The 20,330-nt window shown below is 43.4% G+C and overlaps 1 protein-coding gene across 1 annotated transcript; it reads left to right on the top strand.

The window, feature by feature from the left end:
* Positions 1-149: 149 nt before the first annotated feature.
* LOC117248573 (G-protein coupled receptor 4-like) lies at positions 150-5,339 on the top strand. The gene is made up of 4 exons (XM_033613774.2): positions 150-236; positions 585-806; positions 3,898-4,085; positions 4,187-5,339. The coding sequence occupies exons 2-4, from the start codon at positions 600-602 to the stop codon at positions 4,737-4,739; spliced, it is 948 nt and encodes a 315-aa protein (XP_033469665.1). The 5' UTR covers positions 150-236; positions 585-599; the 3' UTR covers positions 4,740-5,339.
* Positions 5,340-20,330: the final 14,991 nt, after the last annotated feature.

The following is a 20,330-nucleotide window of genomic DNA, read 5'->3' as shown; positions in this document are numbered from 1 at the left end:
GGAACTATTACAATCAATTGTTAATCAATTTTTTTAATACTTTGAACCATGGAGGGCGGAGGCTTTGCTGTTAAGTAGTAAAGTGGAGGAGGTACTGCCTGCTTCAGATAAAAGTGAGCAAAAAAAGAAAAGGAAGCTGAGTTGTGCAATTTATCTCTCCTTGTCACTACTGCAGATAACTTCCAGTCACTGGTCTATGTTACACTTTATAGCCGTGGCACAGCAGCATTTAACCAGTAAGTTCAAAGTATTTCATTGGTTAGCATTTATAAATCAGGAACTACCTTGAACACGTTTATTTGTCTTTATTATTCCTTTGAGTTTTATTCCTACATAAAAAATGCTTGTCATTTAACCCGTGGGTGCACATGCTCTATTAACATGTCTTATAATAATCAAACTGTCTTCCGCATGTCACTGAGAGGCATATATGATGTTTTAAACAGTAATCACAGTATTTTTTGCCAAGCATCCCTCAGTGGCTCAGTTTTACTATCATATGTATTGTCCTGCATTGGAATCATGAGTGGATGAGTAGATGAGCAGGTGCTGACACACCTGCTGCCCTTTGCTTTGTTAAACAGGTCACTCTGTGAAGAATGGACTTCTTCAGCAGTCACTACATCTACAACTTCAATTACACCTTACTGCATGACAATGATTATAACTATGCAAATTACACCATGTTTGAAGAGTTTGACTTTCAAAAGATAAAAACAGCAACAGTCTCATATGTGATCGCATGGATCGTGATCTTGATCGGTTTTCCATTGACCTTATTGGCCATCTACGCTCTGTATTCACTGGTAAGTAAAGAACTATCAAGCTTTCCTGTGGAAATTTAGAAATCTGAATCATCGCAGCGATCTACTAAGTGTTGCGGTCCAAAACAGCCAGGATGTTGTGCCCATAGCAACAGCATTTTGATGACATCAACATAACAAGGCTTAGTCAAGTCAAGTCAAGTTTATTTTAAATAACACATTTTATACAACAAGCATAAACTCAATGTGCTTAAAAAGGCAAAGCAGATAAAATCATACATGCCAAGAACATACCATTTCATAAGCAATACATATATAAAACATATAAGATAAAAATAAACAAGAACATTTAGTGCTAAATTCCAGTTTTTTTCACACTGTTCACATTCATGTTTGAAGTGACCCATATCGGACATCAGTGTGAGCCATAGGCTGTTTATAAAGATGGATGACACGTCTCCACTTACTCCCACTGTACAAAAATGAAGCTAAAATATCCCAGATCCGGCCACTGCCATCCTGTGCTGGTGACATCATTGGGAGATCGATCACGAGATTGATCACGAGAACACCAAGTGACACACATAGCTATCAATCATGATGTCAAACACCTGTTTTAAAGCATCAAATAATCAATTATAACCAAACTTATCAGAAAAACGAACATTTGAACATTTAAATAATTTAAAGTTATTTAGACATGTAGTTTGATCTTTTAGTTTGGTCCCTTTCCCATCCTAACTGATACTGCACCCAGCCACCAGGGGGCGATCCAAATGTTTTGGCTTCATTTTTGGCAAGCTGTCAAGTCAACCATTTTTATAAACAGTCTATGGTGTGAATGAATCTCTGCTGTCAGACACCTCACATGCGACCAATAACATCACACACATGCACACTAGAACAACAACAAAAAAACTGCACATTTACGAGGCAGGCATCTGTGCAAAAAATCGATGTGGCAACAGCACAAGCCTCATTTCCCAAATGATTTGCTGCAGAGATCAGATGATAATTCGTTATAGGTTGAGGGTAAGAGTAGGGATGGGTATCGTTAGGATTTTTATGAATCCGATTCTGATTCCGGTTCTGCTTATCGATTCCGGTTCCTAACGATTCCTTATTTCGATTCCAAAATAGTGAAAAATAAAATGTCAAATGTTTATTTAACAAAAGTAACTTTATTCCTTTACCTTTTAAGAAAATTTTTAACAAAAATAAAATCCTGTCTGAGCAGCATTAGTGCTAAAATACTATTCACTGTATAACAGCATATAAACATCAAGAAATAAAGTAACTGTTCTGATGTTAGGAGATCAGTAATACAGTGTGGCAAAAATACACAATTGTAAGTTGAAGCTGAAAATATTTTAAATGAATAGAGAATGCCTATTTTGTGTTTATTCTATTTATAGATTCGTTTTGATTTCATTCTGAACAAGGTCATTCATTTTATAGTTGATATATGTCATTGATGTTTGCAGAGAAACACACGTGCACAATACGAAATAGAGTATTTTTGCCACAGGATTTAGGATGGAAATAGGCGACGTTACATTATCTAACTTAACGTTACCTGAATGATGGAGACTCGATGACTGAGAAGGGGTGTACGTTAGTCCTTTAACCACAAACAGTTTTATCTTTTGTCAGCCTCTTTTTCGCCAACGTGAACGGTGTCTCTGTTTGGACTGCTGGTGACGTACCAACGTTGCTTGTTAGCAATATTAGCACTGGCTGTGTCTGGTGTTGACGACTGCAATACAGCATTTCCTACGGTCCATCTTGCATAGTTAGCCCAATTAGCCATAGCTTCTTCTTCTGCAGTTTCTCTGGTGTTTTTTGTTTTGTTTTTTCAGTTTCTCTGGTGTGTTGAAGTTCAGCGTGAATGCGTGACGTAGTCACATAACAGACAGGTCCTGGCAGATATGTATCTGAATAAGCAGCCACTGTAAGAAAGGTTACTAGTGCGTCTAGGAACCGATAAGCAGAACCGAAAATAAATAATTTTTATGGGTACCCGGTACCCGCAGTTTTTGATTCGGTTCCTACTTGGAACCGAATTTTGCTACCCAACCCTAGGTAAGAGGTACAAAGGAACACGAGAAGCCATAGCGGTAGCTTTATAAGCAGCTATTGTTGTAGTTCTGTGGGGAGAGAGGTGTGGGTGTGGGAGGAGTCAGGAGTCGTGAATTTCATTAAAGAGCCTCCAAACCTGAGGATGTCCAGGGCTAATCTCCAATATCACCGTCAGTGCTCTACGACAACTCTGTCACAGCACGTAGACGAGCTGTCCCCACCAGAAAGCATCTAACAATTGGGCAGTTTTGGTTGGCGACTGGGACAGCGTACCGCAGCAGCAGAGGGGCTACGGCAGCGTTCTGTAGTAAAAACAGACCGTTCCTACACTGTATGGTGGGTGATCTGTGCCTTTGTAGTGAAGTATGACATAGGAAAACCATGGGTGTATGGGAAAAAAACAATGTGTACTCATACGATGGTGCATATGATATTCTACAAATGAATGCCCTGTGAAGTTAAGTTAAGGTTAGGCAAGTAAAGGCTACTGTGTAAAAGCGTGGTTACGATGTACCTTAAAATTACTCATGTTCGCACGCTTCCGTCCTGTGTTTTGTGACACATCCACCAACTCTACCTGCCTCCTGAAGGTTCTGCTTCTGTCTTCACTCCCGTCAGCACATTGGTCATGTGATCGCAGCCTTAACAAATACATGGTTCATCATTACATGGGATGTGTAAGAATTTTGGTGAATTACTTTTCGTTTGAAAATGTATTTATAGTTCATGAGAACTGCCTGCGAAAAACACACATGAATTCCAACATGAACATTCGCATTGCAGTCGTGTGGCAGGTGATCAAATATGTATCAGATGTATCAGGACCACATATTAAAGTGTCCCAGATCAGACTGATAAAAAACTATTTTGATAACATAAGATTTGTGTCAAATGAGAGCAAAAAATTAGATTTGGGACACATTTGCTTTTAATGTAATCGCAGCCTTCATCAGTTGTTTTGTTTGTTTTATGTGGCGATCTGCTGTTAGTTTGTGTTGTCAGGATGTTTTTATATAGTCCCTGCAACCTTTTTCATTTCTCACTCCAACTGCAGGTGCGAGAGGACCATGTGGCTCCAGTCTATGTTATCAACCTCCTGATCTCTGACCTCATCCAGATGTGCTGCTTAGTGATCTGGGTGGCAAATTCCGGGACATCTGCAGTCTTCTATGTCTTAAAATTTATCTACTACATTGGTGTGATGGTTAGTGTTGGCTTCATGGTGTGTATTGCCCTGGAAAGGTAGGTGGTGTGTGCATGGGCACTGGTAAAAGAAACACTGTGAAAGCCAGAAATAGGTAAATATTCTGACTGACCAGCGCTCCATCTCTCCTGTATTCCAGGTATCTGGTCATTGCCTGCCCGCTGTGGTACCGCTTCAGACGAAGCATCAAGTTCTCTTTGTTTGTCTCCATTTTCGTCTGGGCCTTATCTTTAATTGAGTTCCTTATCACATGGTTAACATCTGAATTGCACCCACTCGTTTTCCGCACTGTCTTCCTCCTCCTCCCGTTTCCTCTGCTCATCTTCTTCCTGGCTGGAACCCTCAAAGCTCTGTCAGCGGCCATTTCTGTTCCTCTGAAAGAAAAACGGCGAATTGTGGGGACTTTAGTTCTGGTGCTCCTAAACTACACCGTGCTGTTCTCCCCCTGGGTCATTCGGCTCCTGGAACTGTTATACAGACCTTCACATCATGATGTCCATGATTCAGATTTATACCTGCCATTCCTTCAGTTCAGTCCTCTTGCAGACCTGGTCCTGTATGTCTTCATGAGGAAAGGAGCTGTAGACAAGCTGTTGGCCCACCTGTGCTGTAGGAGGATGACAGGAGAAGAAGAGCAGGGTCAGGTCACCTCCACGGATAAAAAAGACACAGAAGAAACATGCTCGGTGTAGACAGAGCAGGGGAGTGAAAGGCTGAGTGAAGTGACCAACCTTCTGCCCCATTACCTCACTGTCCTAAAAACTTGGACATGTTGGACAACATGCTCTTGCGCCTCCTTTTGACATTGCTCTGTGTGCATCTGCAAGTCAACCAAAGTCCAATTACTATTATAAGAACATCCATCATCTCCCACGTTAGCAAAACTCCACCTTCTTTTTTCTGTTCCAAGTATGTTTAAAAAATTTAACCTTTGCTTCACACCTGACAGGCTAACTTCCTAAGTCATTTGTTGCCATGCATGAGTGCTCCTGTTTTGTCTCTGTTCTGCTCCATGTGCGTATTTCCTGAGACTGGACTGCGAAAATCAGTCAAAATGACCTTTTCTGCCATTTCTGCAGTGGCATTTTTATCCATCCTTTTAAAGATGAATTTCCTTGTGTTGACGCTATGGGCATAATCTGTATACTATGTGGCAAAAAAGTTATAAAACAAATCTGTGTTGAAACGAGGCATTAAAGGGCCAGTATGTAAAATGGGTTGAAAACAGTGACATCAGTGGCCAAATTCTAGATGGCAGGGCTCACTCGCTCACCCCTCCCGTCGGGTAAATGACGGTGGCCTTGTAGGGACAAAAAGCCTTGCACACGACGTTTCAGGAGTAGGTCTATCTAGCGACGAGGTGAATGTTTATTTAGAAATCTAAACCATGTTACGATATTGTAATGAATCCCTCACGAGCAGGAGACCAGAGGAGCGTTCGGGAAAAAGGCCCATTTATTTGACCACTCCAGAAACTCCAGTAACACTCCACTCCGTCCCAAACTCTGACTCTTCTGGCGTAACAGACACACTTCATAACTTTACACACATACTCGTTTACCATTCTGAGTGGGGACCCCCCTCCCCTCTCTGCTCCACCAATCTCCAGCCCGCACACTGACTGACAGCGTAGCCTGTAAACAGAGCTCAGCTGTTTATTTAGCCTAGCAATATCTCCGGACTATAGTAGCTGCAATGGACGACTTTGAACGCAATTTTGAAGAGTTTCTTGTAGCGGACACAGACCCAGAGCCATACCTGTTTGAGCCGGAGCATACAGATGAGGAACTCCATGTGTTTGATGCTGAGCGGGTGAGAAGAGAGGCTGAATGCACAGAATGGGATTCGGTGCTACTGCTACCATTGTTGGGGAGATATATCATCAGGAGGAAAAGCGCCGCAGAGAGTGCATCACAAGGATGTGGTCCATTCGCAAACTTTATAACTAAAAAAACTTTTCACTACTCTCTATCGATGAACTACTAACACACTCTGCTGTTTCTTCCTCCTTCTTCCTTCCGCTGTCTTCGTTGCGGGCTACAAAAACCAAATGAATTTTATTTTATAGCGATCATAAACTTGTATAAACATATTAATGGGTAGAATATTCAGATTCAGATTGACAATAAACCATGCCAAATATTACACACTGGCCCTTTAACACCCACCTCATCAATCTTTAAAATGCCCCATGCAAGTGAAGGTGTTGGTCCCCAGCTGATCGGACCTTCAGATACGAAGAGTTGGACCAAAAAATCCTTCATAACAGACTTTTTTTTATTGCACTCACACTGAAAATAAGCTCCCAGACATGATCTGGAGGAAGGATTTTTCAGCTCACATGAGAACTTCAAACATTTTTTTGAACTGGAGACTAGAACCCGGTCTTACTACCAAGTCATCAAAATCCGGAGCTTGGGCAGTGACTCGTGGCGAGGGACACTGATAAAGAAAGCAAACACGGCAGGAGGACAACAAAAGTTAAGGCGGCAAAAGTCCGAGTAGAGTGGGCAGGAGGGGTGGTGGATGGGTCCAACAGCCTCCCGTAAGACTGTAAAGCCAAACCCTGTTCTTTTTTCCTCAACCCAAACATGTGCGTTTGTTGTTGAAGGAAAAAAAAAAGTCAATTCACAGTGTTGTACTGACATAGTGCTTTTATTTTGAAAGAGACTGTATGCAAACTGTACATTTCCTGTGAAAACAGAAGTGTATTTTGAAAACAGACAATGCATGTAACAGGCTGAAATTGACACGGCGTCCCAGAACGTCAACAACCAACACACCCAGGGTACATTGGACGTCATATGTGGACGTGGAAAGTCCATGACCAAACGTGGACATGTGACGAGGTCACAGTGAGGATGAGTTGGAGACAATGGCCCAATCCCAAAATCCCAAACCAGCCCCCCCCTCCAACCCTATCCACTACCCCTCCATTTGTGCGTTCACGCTGAGGTCCACCATATTAAGGGCCGTTCCAAACCAATTACCACTGAGTGGAAGTGGCTTGTCAAACCACTGCAGGCTCCCCGATGGTTTCAGCAGAAACTACGTCCAGACAATGGAGGAAACATCATTCAAGTGTAAGTTCCGTCTACTTTTTCAAGTATTTTAGATCAAACACACACAGTTATTTCCCTCACACTGACATCTCAAACTAAATCATAGAATATGTAGAGTTAAAAGATCACCAACAAAAACATAATTTACAAGGAGATAATCACATTGTCTCTAAGGTTGCTTGACTTGTAGCAAACCCACAAATACCTGTATGCATAAATAAACATCATCTACCTCATATCTCATGTGTTGAGATATTATGTGTTTACAGGGACAGTGGAGCAAACAAAACAGTTGATAGAGCTCAGAATGAAAAATGACAGCCTCTTCACAAAGAAGAGAAATGCTGCAAAACAGGCATGGGCGTAAGTATTTGATTAATGGTTGTCTGTCTCTATGTGTCAGCCCTGTGAGAGTCTGGCGACCTGTCCAGGGTGAACCTTGCCTCTTGCCCAATGTCAGCTGGGATAGGCTCCACCCCCCCGCGACCCTCAAGAGGATGAAGCGGTTAGAAGATGGATGGATGGAATTTCACATGGCACTCTGTAAATCCTGTTTGTAGAAAATATGAACAAGGTTATTCTTTTAATTATATAACATTGTAACTCCTATGTTTAATTTTATGTCATATTTTGTTCTTGATTCAACCCATTTCCATTCCTATTTAAATGTTTTGTCCTTCAGATTGCATTGTTTTGCTTCTACATTCTGTCCTCATGTCTGTTCTTTATTTATGTAAAGCACTTTGAATTGTCTTGAGTTTAAAATGTGCTGTACAATTAAAGCAGCCCAGCTTTACCTTGCTTAAATGAGCTAGGTTCTTACACCAAAGACAAACATCTTCCTCTCCTTTTTTATGTTGCGTTGTACAGTAGCTTTGTGATTAAGGAGATGGGGCTGCAGGACGCCATGTCCCACAAGCAGGCCTCCAAAAAGTGATTAAATCTTAAAAAGAAATAAGGTGAATCATGTTATCTCTGGTTAATCGTCAGTGTTATTGCTGGTGAGAGCTAACATACTGTATATTATTACCCACAGGAACTGAGAAAGCCCCCAACAGGGTCAGGAACTGACCGGAGAGAGGACACTCCAAGCACCTGGCCTTATTATCTTGAAATGCATGAGGCACTGGGGGCAAGGCCTTCAATATCCCCTCCAGTGCTTGTGTCATCATGCTTGCCAGACCTCACCATTCCCCCTCCCTCCCCTGCAGAAAGCAGTCCTGGACCCTCAAGTCCCACCAGCCCTCCTGACCCCTCTAATTCCCTCTCCCTCATCTGCCCCTCAAGCCCAGCTCATACACCCAGCCTGAGCCCCTCACCTGACTCTCCCCAGTCTCCAAAAGCAGGAGACATGCACGTGAGGGTGTCCTACAGTTCCTGGAAAAGGAGTCGGCAAAAGAGGACAAGAGACAGGAGGACTTCAATAAACAGACTGAACGTTTAGTTTCGGCATTTGAGAAAATGGTGGATAAAATGTGATTTCTTTTTCATTTTTATCAATGAAATATGCTGGAATTTATTTTGTCTTAGATACAGTAAACGGGGCGTCGGTGGCTTAGTGGTAGAGCAGGTGCCCCATGTACATGGCTGTTGCCACAGCAGCCCGGGTTCGACTCCAGCCTGTGGCCCTTTGCTGCATGTCCTTCCCTCTCTCTCTCCCCCGTTCACGCTTAAGCTGTCCTATCCATTAAAGGCTAAAATGCCCAAAAAATATCTTGCTTTTGTTTTTTCTTGGAAATTATCATTTTGTCCAGTGAATTTAAGTTATTCAGAGCAAAAATAAAATTATTTGTGCTGGGACCTTGTTTCATGGACTGGTTTATTTGTCAGGGACAATGCAAAAAGGAAAGAGACACATTCTAGATGTGCATGGATCAGTACATAATAGGTTACATCAAATCAAACTTGCTTTATATAGCACTTTTCATACAATAAAAATGCAACACAAACTGTTTCACAGAATTAAACAAAGTGCTCCACAAAATGTGGAGGTCACAATGACCTTGAAATGTTCAGAAATAATCATGCTCCTGCAGGTGCTGTGGAAGGAGGGCAGGTGCAGACAACTGGGCAGCTATCCTTTCCTTGCTGTGATGTCCAGATGTTTCAGCTCTGCCAGGTGCGACATGGAGGGGAACTGGGTGGTCTTCGGGTTCAATGTCCTCCATCTCCAAGATGTCATCTGTCTTAAGGCACAGATTGTGCAAGAAGGCACAACAGGCTGGAGCAAAGGCTGGACTGACCTCCAGTGCCTTGAAAAGCATGGCCCTCCATCGCGCTTTCATCATTCAAGGGCACGTTCAACCACTGAACATGCCCTTGAATGATGGGTGTTGTAACGCTCCTGTACCTGACCCTGTAGAGGCAGTTTGTATGGTGTGATGAGTGAAATCGGCTTTTCCAGACATGGATAGCCACCATCTGCCAGGAGGGAAAAGCCCGCTGGTGGGTCGAGTGCCTGGCTGAAGATGGGGGTATTTCTCAGGACCCTGGCATCATGCACAGACCCCAGGTACCCCACAAACATGTCCAGAAATCTGCCGGTTGTGTCACAGATGGCTTGCAGTTGTATTGATGGAAATAACTTGTAGTTTATGTAATCTGCACGATGTTGGTTACCTGGTGGTTTGATTCTGATATGACAGCCATCGATTGCACCAGCAGCACAGGTGAAAACTGGCAGAAACCCATACCGATGTCTGGCAGCATGTCCTGAGATGGCAGTGAGATGAGTGTCCCCAGTTTGGCTTTGATCTCTGCAGCTGTCCTATGAATTACCCGGTGCACGGTGGACCTGGGGACCCCAAAGACATGGCACACCACTGACAGGGAAAGGCCGTGTGCCAGGCTGTATAAAAACATGAGGACCTCCAACTCCTGGCTCCAGCCATGGTCCCTCAGACTGTGGATAATCCTCAATAAAAGGTTCACAGACTGCCGGGTGAGCCGGAAATCTCTTTTGAGGCAGGTCTCTGGATCATTGTACACCCGCAGAATTGGAATATTGGGGTTCAGCTGCATGTACAGCATTCCACGTCCCTAGGAAAATACAGGACATATATTTTCATAACTTGAGCTCATCAAGTCCCAAATCAAAACAGATAACATGCACCAGAGTGGCAGTTTGAATTAATACATCACTTGCAAAATAAATAAATAATTGCTTCCCATAGTTAATGTTTGATTTATTCAAGCACATATTGCTTGCTGTATTGATAATGAAGCCTACATCAAAGTTCAATATTTTCTGTCAGTTATTCCAGGAAAGAAAATTGTATATAGGCTACCCTGGACTTCATAATTGTCATTTTAGTGCAATTAATATAGAACGAAAGTTTCACTTTTTGAATTAAAGTATTATAATTAACTGTGTCATGATATTCAATTTTTTTAGATGCACCTGTGTTTTATTGGTCTATTATCACTTCATGTAGCCTCATAGCAAAATACGTCAATGATACCTGAGCTGTGGAAATTCAGATCTGCTGCAGTAGCGACAGACATGGGAAAATATTTATGGAATGGCAGGAGTCATGTAACCTTATCTAACAGGCTTGAAATATATTGCAGTGATTGCAATTCAGTAGTTACCTCTTGCTCACACAACAATGCAGCAACATGTTGTAGACGCCTTTGTCTTTTGCGAGACGCCATTCATGCTCCTCTTAGCCTGTGAAACAGCATGACAGCTGCAGCACAGGCAACGTGTCTGTCCATTTCCATGGTAACGGCTCCTTCCTGTTTCCGGTAAGGTGGCAAGGGCATCCCAATTGTTTGGCTTCTCTTTTATACCCTCCCCCTTAATCAGGAGTGCCCTCCACGGCTGCGAGTGGAACTCCATTTGGAGTGGCACTCGGTAGTGAAGTGGTAGTGAGTAGGGAGCGGTTTGGGATTGGGCCAATGACTGCTTTACCAAATGAAGGGGCTAGGGGCACCAAACTTGGCAAACAATGACAGTTACTCCCACTTCTGGTGGTTGCAGAAAGTCAGGGTTGGTACCCTTGGCTGTGGAATGACGAGTAGAGTCTGTGAGGTCTCGGATTTGAAGGACGCAATAAGCGAAACAAATTTCTGTGGGGAATGATAATAATTTAACACCTGACTGGCCTTATCAGGACCCTGTATACGGAGAGGACTTGACTTGATGTGTGCTCATTTGCACACTGCATCTCACAGACAACACCTAAACACACACACACACACACACACACACACACACACACACACACACACACACACAGGATATTTGCAATGCGTTTACAAGTTAAAAAAATTGCATCATAGAAGACAAACGCCCATCTTCTCCAAGGGTCAGCACACCTGAGTGCTGCACACAGGAGTAGCGAGCCCTCCAAGAGACCCAGAACTCTTGGACAAGATGGAGTTAAGGTGCCCAAGTCCATTTGTATTCAAATCCAATGTGGAAGAGGATTTCCTGCTGCTAATGGAAACCCAGGAGAATTAAAACAGCATTTTGTCAGTGTGGGAAGAGCAAGATGTAAAAGAGGAAGTGAAGAGACTGATCAGTTTCCTTCCCCTAACTTATTCCCTTTTACCTCAATGTAAAAAGGCATCATAACCTTCCTGCAGTAATACAAACCAAAACTCAAAGCCTTCAATAATGTTGAACAAAATGAGTGTCTCACCTTATGACACTCTGCACCGTCATCATATTGATTTATTTAAAATTGTAATCCTAGAGTTTGATCAGACCAAAGTTAGCATTGTGATCACTGAAAATGTGTCATGTTTGTGTTCAGTATATCAGACAGTGGATTACTTTTAATCATTGCAGGGAGTAACAGAAGGAAAAAGAGCAGCTGCAGTGAGCTGCTGGATTAAGAGCTGCAGGCTGCACACCTCCGACTCTTCAGTCAAGTCACCTACTCTTTTTTCTTTGTAATTAAACTGCACTGTGCGCAGAATGATATAAGATGGCAGTTGGTCAGGGAAAGATGGGTAAAGGCTGAGGCATCGGTAGCTTAGAGGGTAGAGCCGGCGCCCCATGTACAAGGCTGTTGCCGCAGCAGCCTGGGCTCAACTCCAGCCTGTGGCCCTTTGCTGCATGTCATCCCCCCTCTCTCTCTCCTCCTATCAAAACTTACCTGTCCTGTCCATTAAAGGCAAAATGCCCTAAAAAGAAACTAACCAACTTTATTTAAACAACTTGAATAGGAATCCCACACTTTGGATTTCCTGCCCGACATGTTATTAACTAGCCTGTGGAATAACCGCAGGTACCAGCCCTGGAAATTAGGGGACGTACACATGCAGCGTCTTTAACCTCCTGGAAAACACAAAGTCGGGTGCTGGGTGCTACTACTGTGCCTATTCTGTGCCAGCTTTCAAGAGCACGGCAGCAGGTTGCGTCTGAGGTTGCTAAGCAACCTTAACAAGCATCATATAGCCTGTGAACCTGAAATCCTGAGAGCAGAGCTGATCTTCTTCCAGGAGCTGTTTATAAGTGTGTAGGCCTGTCGTCTGTAGGACAGCTCTGGGTAGCCCTGCATTAACATGATCAATGTCTCCGTGTTTATCAGACTGAATATCTACAGAAGAAGGGAAAGATATCTGACGGTACCTGACTCCTGTCTGACTGCTGAGCGTGGACACTTCCTGTGTCTGTCCTTTCAAATTAAATTCACACAGAGTTTCAGGTTTGTTTGTTTGTTTGTTTTCTGTGACTTAGCGACCAATGAAATCTTGCAGACTAATGACCTTTCTGGTCAACTGTCAGGGGGTAAACCTAAAACTGAGTTTGTTTGACTGCGCTGTAAACTGATACATCAGCAGTGTTGGCCTGTGGCATAGACAGTATAGGCAAATGCTAAGGGCGTCGTCATCTGTAGGGGGCGCCACAAATGGGGAAAGAACAAAAATCAAAACGTTTTATCTTTTTCTATTTTTTTACTAAAACTATTACTACTGTTATTTTGAAATATGACATAAGGCCACAACAACATAACCACACAGAAAAGCCTATCAAATAACAGAGAGACCTTTTTTTCTGGCCAGAAACCTGACTCAGAGTTATCAGAGCAAGTATTTAGCTTCAAAAAGTTGCTAAGTTGCTGGTAGACAAGTTTTTCAATAACTTTACTTAAAACGTCAGTTTGAAACAAGCCAATAGTTTTTCAAGGACTCAGCATCATTTGTAAAGTGCTAATTCTTTAGCTATTTAGATATTCAAACCGTGTGTTTCTAAAATATCATAAAAACTGTTGTTTGAGGATACACTGGCCACAGACACGTCTGACTGCACCCTCGAGCCTGCAGCTCAGCTGACTCAACTAGTGCCATCGCCGGATCCCGGCTAGCGCTAACACCGGGAGCTAACTTTCCTACTCTTCTCCGTGAGTGAGAGCGATGTTTTAGCCTGGCTACATTTTACAATGCTAATTGCAAATGTTAGCTGGGCTGCCGGGCTACTCACCTAACACAACCGTAACGGCTGACCCATTGCTGGGACCGAGCCGCTAATAACTCAAGCTCCGGACATTAACCCATGCTACGATTATAACATTAAATTTAATTGAATCGACATAGCGACATGTGCCTAACGTTACTGTAACACTAATTAAAACAGACATTTGACTTTATGTTGTACCTGTCCAGGAGAAGAAGAGCTAGCTCCGAGTCAGATTGTAGCCCCTTTAGCTCTCGCAGTGCTCTCCACCTTGGAAATGCAAGGCCAATGTTAAACCGAGTTCTGTCTCTTCCTTTATCCGACAACTTCTTTGCCAACAACCATTGTTTCTTAAGAGGTAATGTCAGATCCTGGTCTTCTTCAGGTGGACGTTTCGTTCCGCTCTCCGCCATTTCGCTTCGAAAATACGCGCTGCCATTGCTCACTGACTGTAGCTTTTTATAGGGAGGGAGGGCCAAGGGCTCCGAGAGGAGGGAGGAGGCAGCGATTCACATCAATTCAATCAATCAATTTTATTTATAAAGCCCAATATCACAAATCACAATTTGCCTCACAGGGCTTTACAGCATACGACATCCCTCTGTCCTTATGACCCTCACAGCTGATCAGGAACAACTCCCAAAAAAACCCTTTAACGGGGAAAAAACGGTAGAAACCTCAGGAAGAGCAACTGAGGAGGGATCCCTCTTCCAGGACAGATGTGCAATAGACGTCGTACAGAACAGATCAACATAATTAATGAATGTACATGAACGCACAGCCAGACCGGCTTGTAAACAAGGGGCTGGAGATCAACACAGAGAGGGGGTGTGTGACGTCATGCTATACTCCAGACAGATCACATGGAGAAACTGTCCAAACTTTAAGCATCAACTGTTGTAAATAAAGACTGTTAGATTTACAAGTGCAAAACATGAAGGAAAGTTATGTTTGTATGTTCTGTTCAAGGAAAAAAATACCCACATTAAACATTTCTTGGAACAACCATAAAGATAAAGACTGTTAATCACTGCGGTTATCAACCACATGTTTCCTGCCACGTCCACCAGGCATCAAGCAACATGTGTGTTAGATTATGCAAGACGTGTCAGATGTGACCTTTCTCTGAGGATACGGTTTGTATGTTTTATTCAGACAGTGGTGTGTACGATTATCTTTGTTATTAAGGGTGTAAAACAGGAACATTGACAGAGGTTTTCAGTCCTGAATTGTTTGCTAACATTAGTCTTTATCTAAAGATGCAGAGTAAAAATTAAGATGACTGAAAAGATGTGTAAATGTCCACGAGGCTAATTTAACTCAGTTTTAAAGTTGTGTTTTTTACTGTTTCAGCAGTACAGCAGTGATGTTCACGTTAGAGTTTGAGTGCAAATGCTGCACCTGCCAGAAACCAAGTTAAAATGTGTGCACGTTACATTTGCATCAAGAAAAGGAAAAACAGTCTGTGGAACATTAGGCAACAACAAAAACATCAGACTAAACTATTTAGGATGTGGCGTCCCACACCTGCATGTTATCTGTATGTCTCATCTTGGTGACATTTATGCACATGAAATAAACTTGTCACAAAATGACTCAAGGTGACGAGAGGGGAGAATTAACCAAGAACCAAAAATAAGTAATTCAGTGAACATTTAAAGGGAAACCCTGTTTTTTCATGTCTTTGTGTCACAGTGACAAATGGAGACAGCAATTTTTTAAATTGGTCTGGTATAGAGTGTGCCAGGGCTGACGTCAAAACCCAGAAGTTTAGCATTGCGCTGGTTCCCGGAAGAGAAAGTGAATGTGATTTTTGCATTGCGTTTTGGATTATGTCAGAAAATAAGCTCTGTGGCTAACACAAGTTTATGATACTTACAGGTTTTGTTCAGCGAGATAATCTTCACATATGAACACCTTTCATACCGCATTTGAAGCTTAAATGCGATTGCCAGAAGTAAAAAGCTAACGTTACGCTTTAACGGACTACATGACTACTCCACGGTCGCATGACTCTTGACGTCACCGCCATTAAGCCACTGGTCAGCCTAAACTATCAACATTCAGTGAGCGGCGCTATGGCAGGTGTCACAGTACACGGCATTTCACAGGAGGCAACTGATGATTTTTGGAGACATAACGATCAGATGTCATTGAGAAGTAACCAAAAGGGCCTAAACTACGCATTGGAGGGATATATTCATCATTTTATTGTTGAGAAGGTCGATGAAAAGCTTAAATTACAAGCCAAAATTTACAGGTCACAGTGTACGCTTGTGAACCGCATCTGGTTGCCGTCACCATCAAAGACAACAAGTTAAAGTGCCACTGAAGTTAAGGTTTTTGGCTCAGAATATGAGAAAAGGATAACGGCCTTTTTACCATCTTTACCAAGAGTGTCTCTCCGTTAGTTTGGTGCTACAGTATTTACACTGAATCATTCAGCATAACGTTTGCCAACCTTTGTTATCTCTGCCATTACAGATAAGTTAATGAAGCTAAGCTCCAGAAGTTAACGTTAGCTTAACTAGAGCCCTTTGGACAACAGCTAACAATGATGTACGATCACCAAAGTACAAAACTAGAACAAAATAGGCTAATGAACTCCCAGCAAACAAGGTGACATGATGAACAACGCAGCTAGGAGCTAACGTTAGGCTAACTTTAGCTAACGTTAGCTAGAGATGTTAAAGATAACTTTATATTTCTTTCCAGCAAAGTGACAATATGTTGCCTCAAACACAATGTTGACTTATCTTAGAACAGATGTAGACATCATTGTTAATCTTATTCACGTTGAGTTGATGTTGTGGTCTAACGTTACCACACAACTTTATCCATAGGAGACACTTTTCTCGCTTGAGATGTGGTTTAAAGTGTACAAAATACACCTGGTCGCCCAGCCTCTCAGGATACCTTGTGTCAGAGTTGCATGTACCCCATAAAACCGAACAAAACTGACTTTCTGTAATGCATTTCAATGGATGTCCAGGCAGAGAATGTCCCAGTGTATGGGAATGGCTATACGCACTGTGATTGGCTCATTGCGTTTGAGGGCGGGACTTAGCCATAGGTGAATTGTGCATCGCCGATCTACGTCCATTACAAGTGCTTGTTTTTGCCAGTGACAGGCTCAAGTAGTTGTTAAAGGTGTCTGACAGTGTTACGCAGAGTTTGTCTGTTAGTGCTTGAAGAAAATCAAGTTAGAGCTTCAGCAAAAAAATAAACCACAAAGAGATGCAAAACAACCAATTAAAGACTCAACACAACACACAGACACAAACCTGTGTTTCAAACTGTGCCTTAGTCTTTATCAACATTATGATCACAATACTGGACCTCACAGGGTGTGGCAGCTGTGATCTGGAGGATCTAAAATCCCACAGAATCTGAGTCCAGTCCTGTAAACTGTGTGAAATGAGATTTAAAGGTTGTGTGGAGGTGTTAGCTGTTGTTATCTATGAGGAGCGCCTGGTTCTCGGAGGATCTCAGGGCTGTACAGCTCGCTCCAAATCACCAGAGCGAGGAATCCAACACCAGCCTGCTAATTGATAGGTGCGGTGTTTTAACGAGTGTGTGTGTGTGTGTGTGTGTGTGCGTGTGTGTGTGTGTGTGTTAGTTTTGCTACATGCCTGTCTCTGTAATCATTTAGTTTTCCTAACAGCAGTGACATGAATGTTTCTGCAGACGCAGCAACAGCTCAGCTCCGCCCAGCTTTAACAGGTCGACCTCCGCCAGAGACACTTTGCTAGCTGTGTTTCCTGCGCTCCACCTGGACGGATGTTTCTGATGTTGCCTCTGCACCACACATGACACACTTTGTGGTATACAGTAGTGTCCTCAGTGCAGAGACGTTCTGCTCGTGGTACAGATTATTAAAACTGTTTTAATACATCAATGACAGCTGAGCAGGCAAATCGTTCTGTTTGCGCATGAGGGTTTATAATCAAAGATACTCGTGCTTCTGAGCAAAACTACAAAACCATCTAAATATCTAACAGATGTTTCCAGCGTCTTCACTACCATTATATTGTGAGGCGACCTGCCCCACCCACCAGACACCAGGCTCCACCTGACCAACTCACAACTGTCAGTTTCACTCATTGATTTTTTATTTTTTTTTAAATAAATAAATGGATATTTAGAAATACACTTGACATTTAAAGTGAAACGATGTCCCTTAAACAGGTGTAGCAAGGGTCATCAACAAGGTGTATCCAAGAGCCAGACTTTTCCTAAGCAGACACTGATGAAGGCTTAACTTAAAGCTGCTACAAGGAACTTTTAACTGGATATGCAAAAGTCTCTTGTTTCTGCTGATGTCTGTGCGTGACCTACAACAGCAAATGAGACCATCGGTGTGAAGATAAGCTATTTCTATATAGTGTATATCCATACCTTTAGGAAACTGTCTCCGGGTCCGCCCCAGGTCGCTTCCAGGACCAAACGATTAACGGCACTCAGACGGCACACGTCATCTTACCTAGCTGTTTACATGTATAATGACACTTATAAATAGTCGCTATTCCTCCTCCTCGACCCGACGTCCGCGGGGAGTTAAAATAGCAGCAATCATCGGGTAAAAGTTCTGTGAAAGCACTGGACTCACCAACAGTCAGCCACGTCTCAGTCACACAGATAAAATCCAATCCTCAGGAAGTCAGGAAATCCTTCAGGATAAACGTTTTGTTCGCTAGCGATCTAGCATTTACCAGCCCAATCCTGGCAGGAGCCGGCGGGTCCACGGCGTTAGCTGTCCGGGGAGCCACACACAGAGGCCGCAGGTCTCGGGGACGAGGAGAGCAGGGGCCGCGGGGCTGGTTGGGCTCTACATTCACACAGGAAGTGAACACCAGGCTCCAGAATGGAAGTGTGGTGTTGTTGGACCCATCCCCGTCTGTCCCACCCGCCCTACAGGGACTTCCCAGCTCCTTAAGTTACGTCGTTACAGGAAGTGTTTCAAGCTGATGCCAACCAGCGGCGTCTCATACCGCTGTGAAAGGTGTCTGATGCTGAGTCGGGAATAAATTGAAAAAAACAAAAGTAAAGTTAAGATTACTCTGTGTGTGTGTGTGTGTGTGTGTGTGTGTGTGTGTGTGTGTGAGTGAGTGCAGGCTGATGGCTAGTATTGATCAATACTGTCAGCTCTCATTGCCACGGTAACCCACAGCATCCCATAATGTTGCAGCTGATGTGTCGGCCCACCCGTCCTGGAAAAAATGAAATGAAATGTGATCTAAAAATAGACGCGGCGCCAGTTGCTAGCCAATCAGAGACTGAGGGGTGAGGCAGCCAAGGGTGTGTCTGGGAGCGTGTGTGTGTGTGTGTGTGTGTGTGTGTGTATGTGTGTTGTGCTGACTCACATTCAGGTTAGCCATAGCGTTAGCTCAGCTGACTCTCAGCACTAATGCAGTCAGCAGGAGGCGGAGTTAGCATTATGAAATATAAACCAATGGGCAGAGTTGGAGGAAGTACTCAGATACTTTACTGCAGTAAAAGTACTGACACTACTCTGTACAAATACTCTTTTTCCTGTGACAGGAAGTGATCCTCTGTTTTTCTTCTTCCTTTGTGTCTTTAATGGAGGAGGAGAGCATGCTGGGAGAAAAGACAGAGCAACTTCTCCTGCTCTATTTTTACTTCAAAGCTTTGTGTGTGTGTGTGTGTGTGTGTGTGTGATCATCATTTGATTAGAATCAGCCACACAAATCACAGATACTCTGTACTTTACTGATATTTTAAATGTTTTCCAGATATTTTTAAGTTATTTTATTAATATTTTACAGGTGACTTTCCCTTTCATTTTACCCACCTAAAATGAAGTGCAACACATAATCCCACAAGACAATACATATGATTATAGACATTTTTCAGATGACTTACTGCAGCTTTTGAATTTTTTTTATTTAGGTTTTTTGTTTGTTCTTTGGAATTTTGCTGATTTTGTTGGGGGTTTTTTTCAGACATTTTCCAGATGTGGTGCACAGTGGGTTCCTGGTTTGAACCCTGGGTGGGAGGAGCCCTTCTGTGTGGAGTTTACATGTTCTCTCTGTGTCAGCGTGGGTTTCCTCCAGGTGCTTTGACATGTTCTCCCTGTGTCAGTGTGGGTTTCCTCCAGGTGCTCTGACATGTTCTCCCTGTGTCAGTGTGGGTTTCCTCCAGGTGCTCTGACATGTTCTCCCTGTGTCAGTGTGGGTTTCCTCCAGGTGCTCTGACATGTTCTCCCCGTGTCAGCGTGGGTTTCCTCCAGGTGCTCTGACATGTTCTCCCCGTGTCAGCGTGGGTTACCTCCAGGTGCTCTGGCATGTTCTCCCCGTGTCAACGTGGGTTTCCTCCAGGTGCTCTGACATGTTCTCCCCGTGTCAGCGTGGGTTTCCTCCAGGTGCTCTGGCATGTTCTCCCCGTGTCAACGTGGGTTTCCTCCAGGTGCTCCGACATGTTCTCCCTGTGTCAGCGTGGGTTTCCTCCAGGTGCTCTGACATGTTCTAACTGTGTCAGCGTGGGTTTCCTCCAGGTGCTCCGACATGTTCTAACTGTGTCAGCGTGGGTTTCCTCCAGGTGCTCCGACATGTTCTAACTGTGTCAGTGTGGGTTTCCTCCAGGTGCTCCGACATGTTCTCCCTGTGTCAGTGTGGGTTTCCTCCAGGTGCTCCGACATGTTCTCCCTGTGTCAGCGTGGGTTTCCTCCAGGTGCTCCGACATGTTCTAACTGTGTCAGCGTGGGTTTCCTCCAGGTGCTCCGACATGTTCTCCCTGTGTCAGCGTGGGTTTCCTCCAGGTGCTCTGACATGTTCTCCCTTTGTCAGTGTGGGTTT

This window comes from Epinephelus lanceolatus, chromosome 17, assembly GCF_041903045.1.
Source record: "Epinephelus lanceolatus isolate andai-2023 chromosome 17, ASM4190304v1, whole genome shotgun sequence".
Taxonomy (NCBI): domain Eukaryota; kingdom Metazoa; phylum Chordata; class Actinopteri; order Perciformes; family Serranidae; genus Epinephelus; species Epinephelus lanceolatus.
The sequence above is the reverse complement of the archived record's forward strand: the minus strand, read 5'-3'. Positions and strand labels throughout refer to the sequence as shown.

Excerpts from the sequence above, each read along its gene's own strand:
- LOC117248573 (XM_033613774.2), top strand. The coding sequence starts at position 600 with ATGGACTTCTTCAGCAGTCACTACATCTACAACTTCAATTACACCTTA. Across the intron at positions 807-3,897 it reads TCTACGCTCTGTATTCACTG|GTGCGAGAGGACCATGTGGC; the intron begins GTAAGTAAAGAA and ends CTCCAACTGCAG. Across the intron at positions 4,086-4,186 it reads GTGTGTATTGCCCTGGAAAG|GTATCTGGTCATTGCCTGCC; the intron begins GTAGGTGGTGTG and ends CCTGTATTCCAG.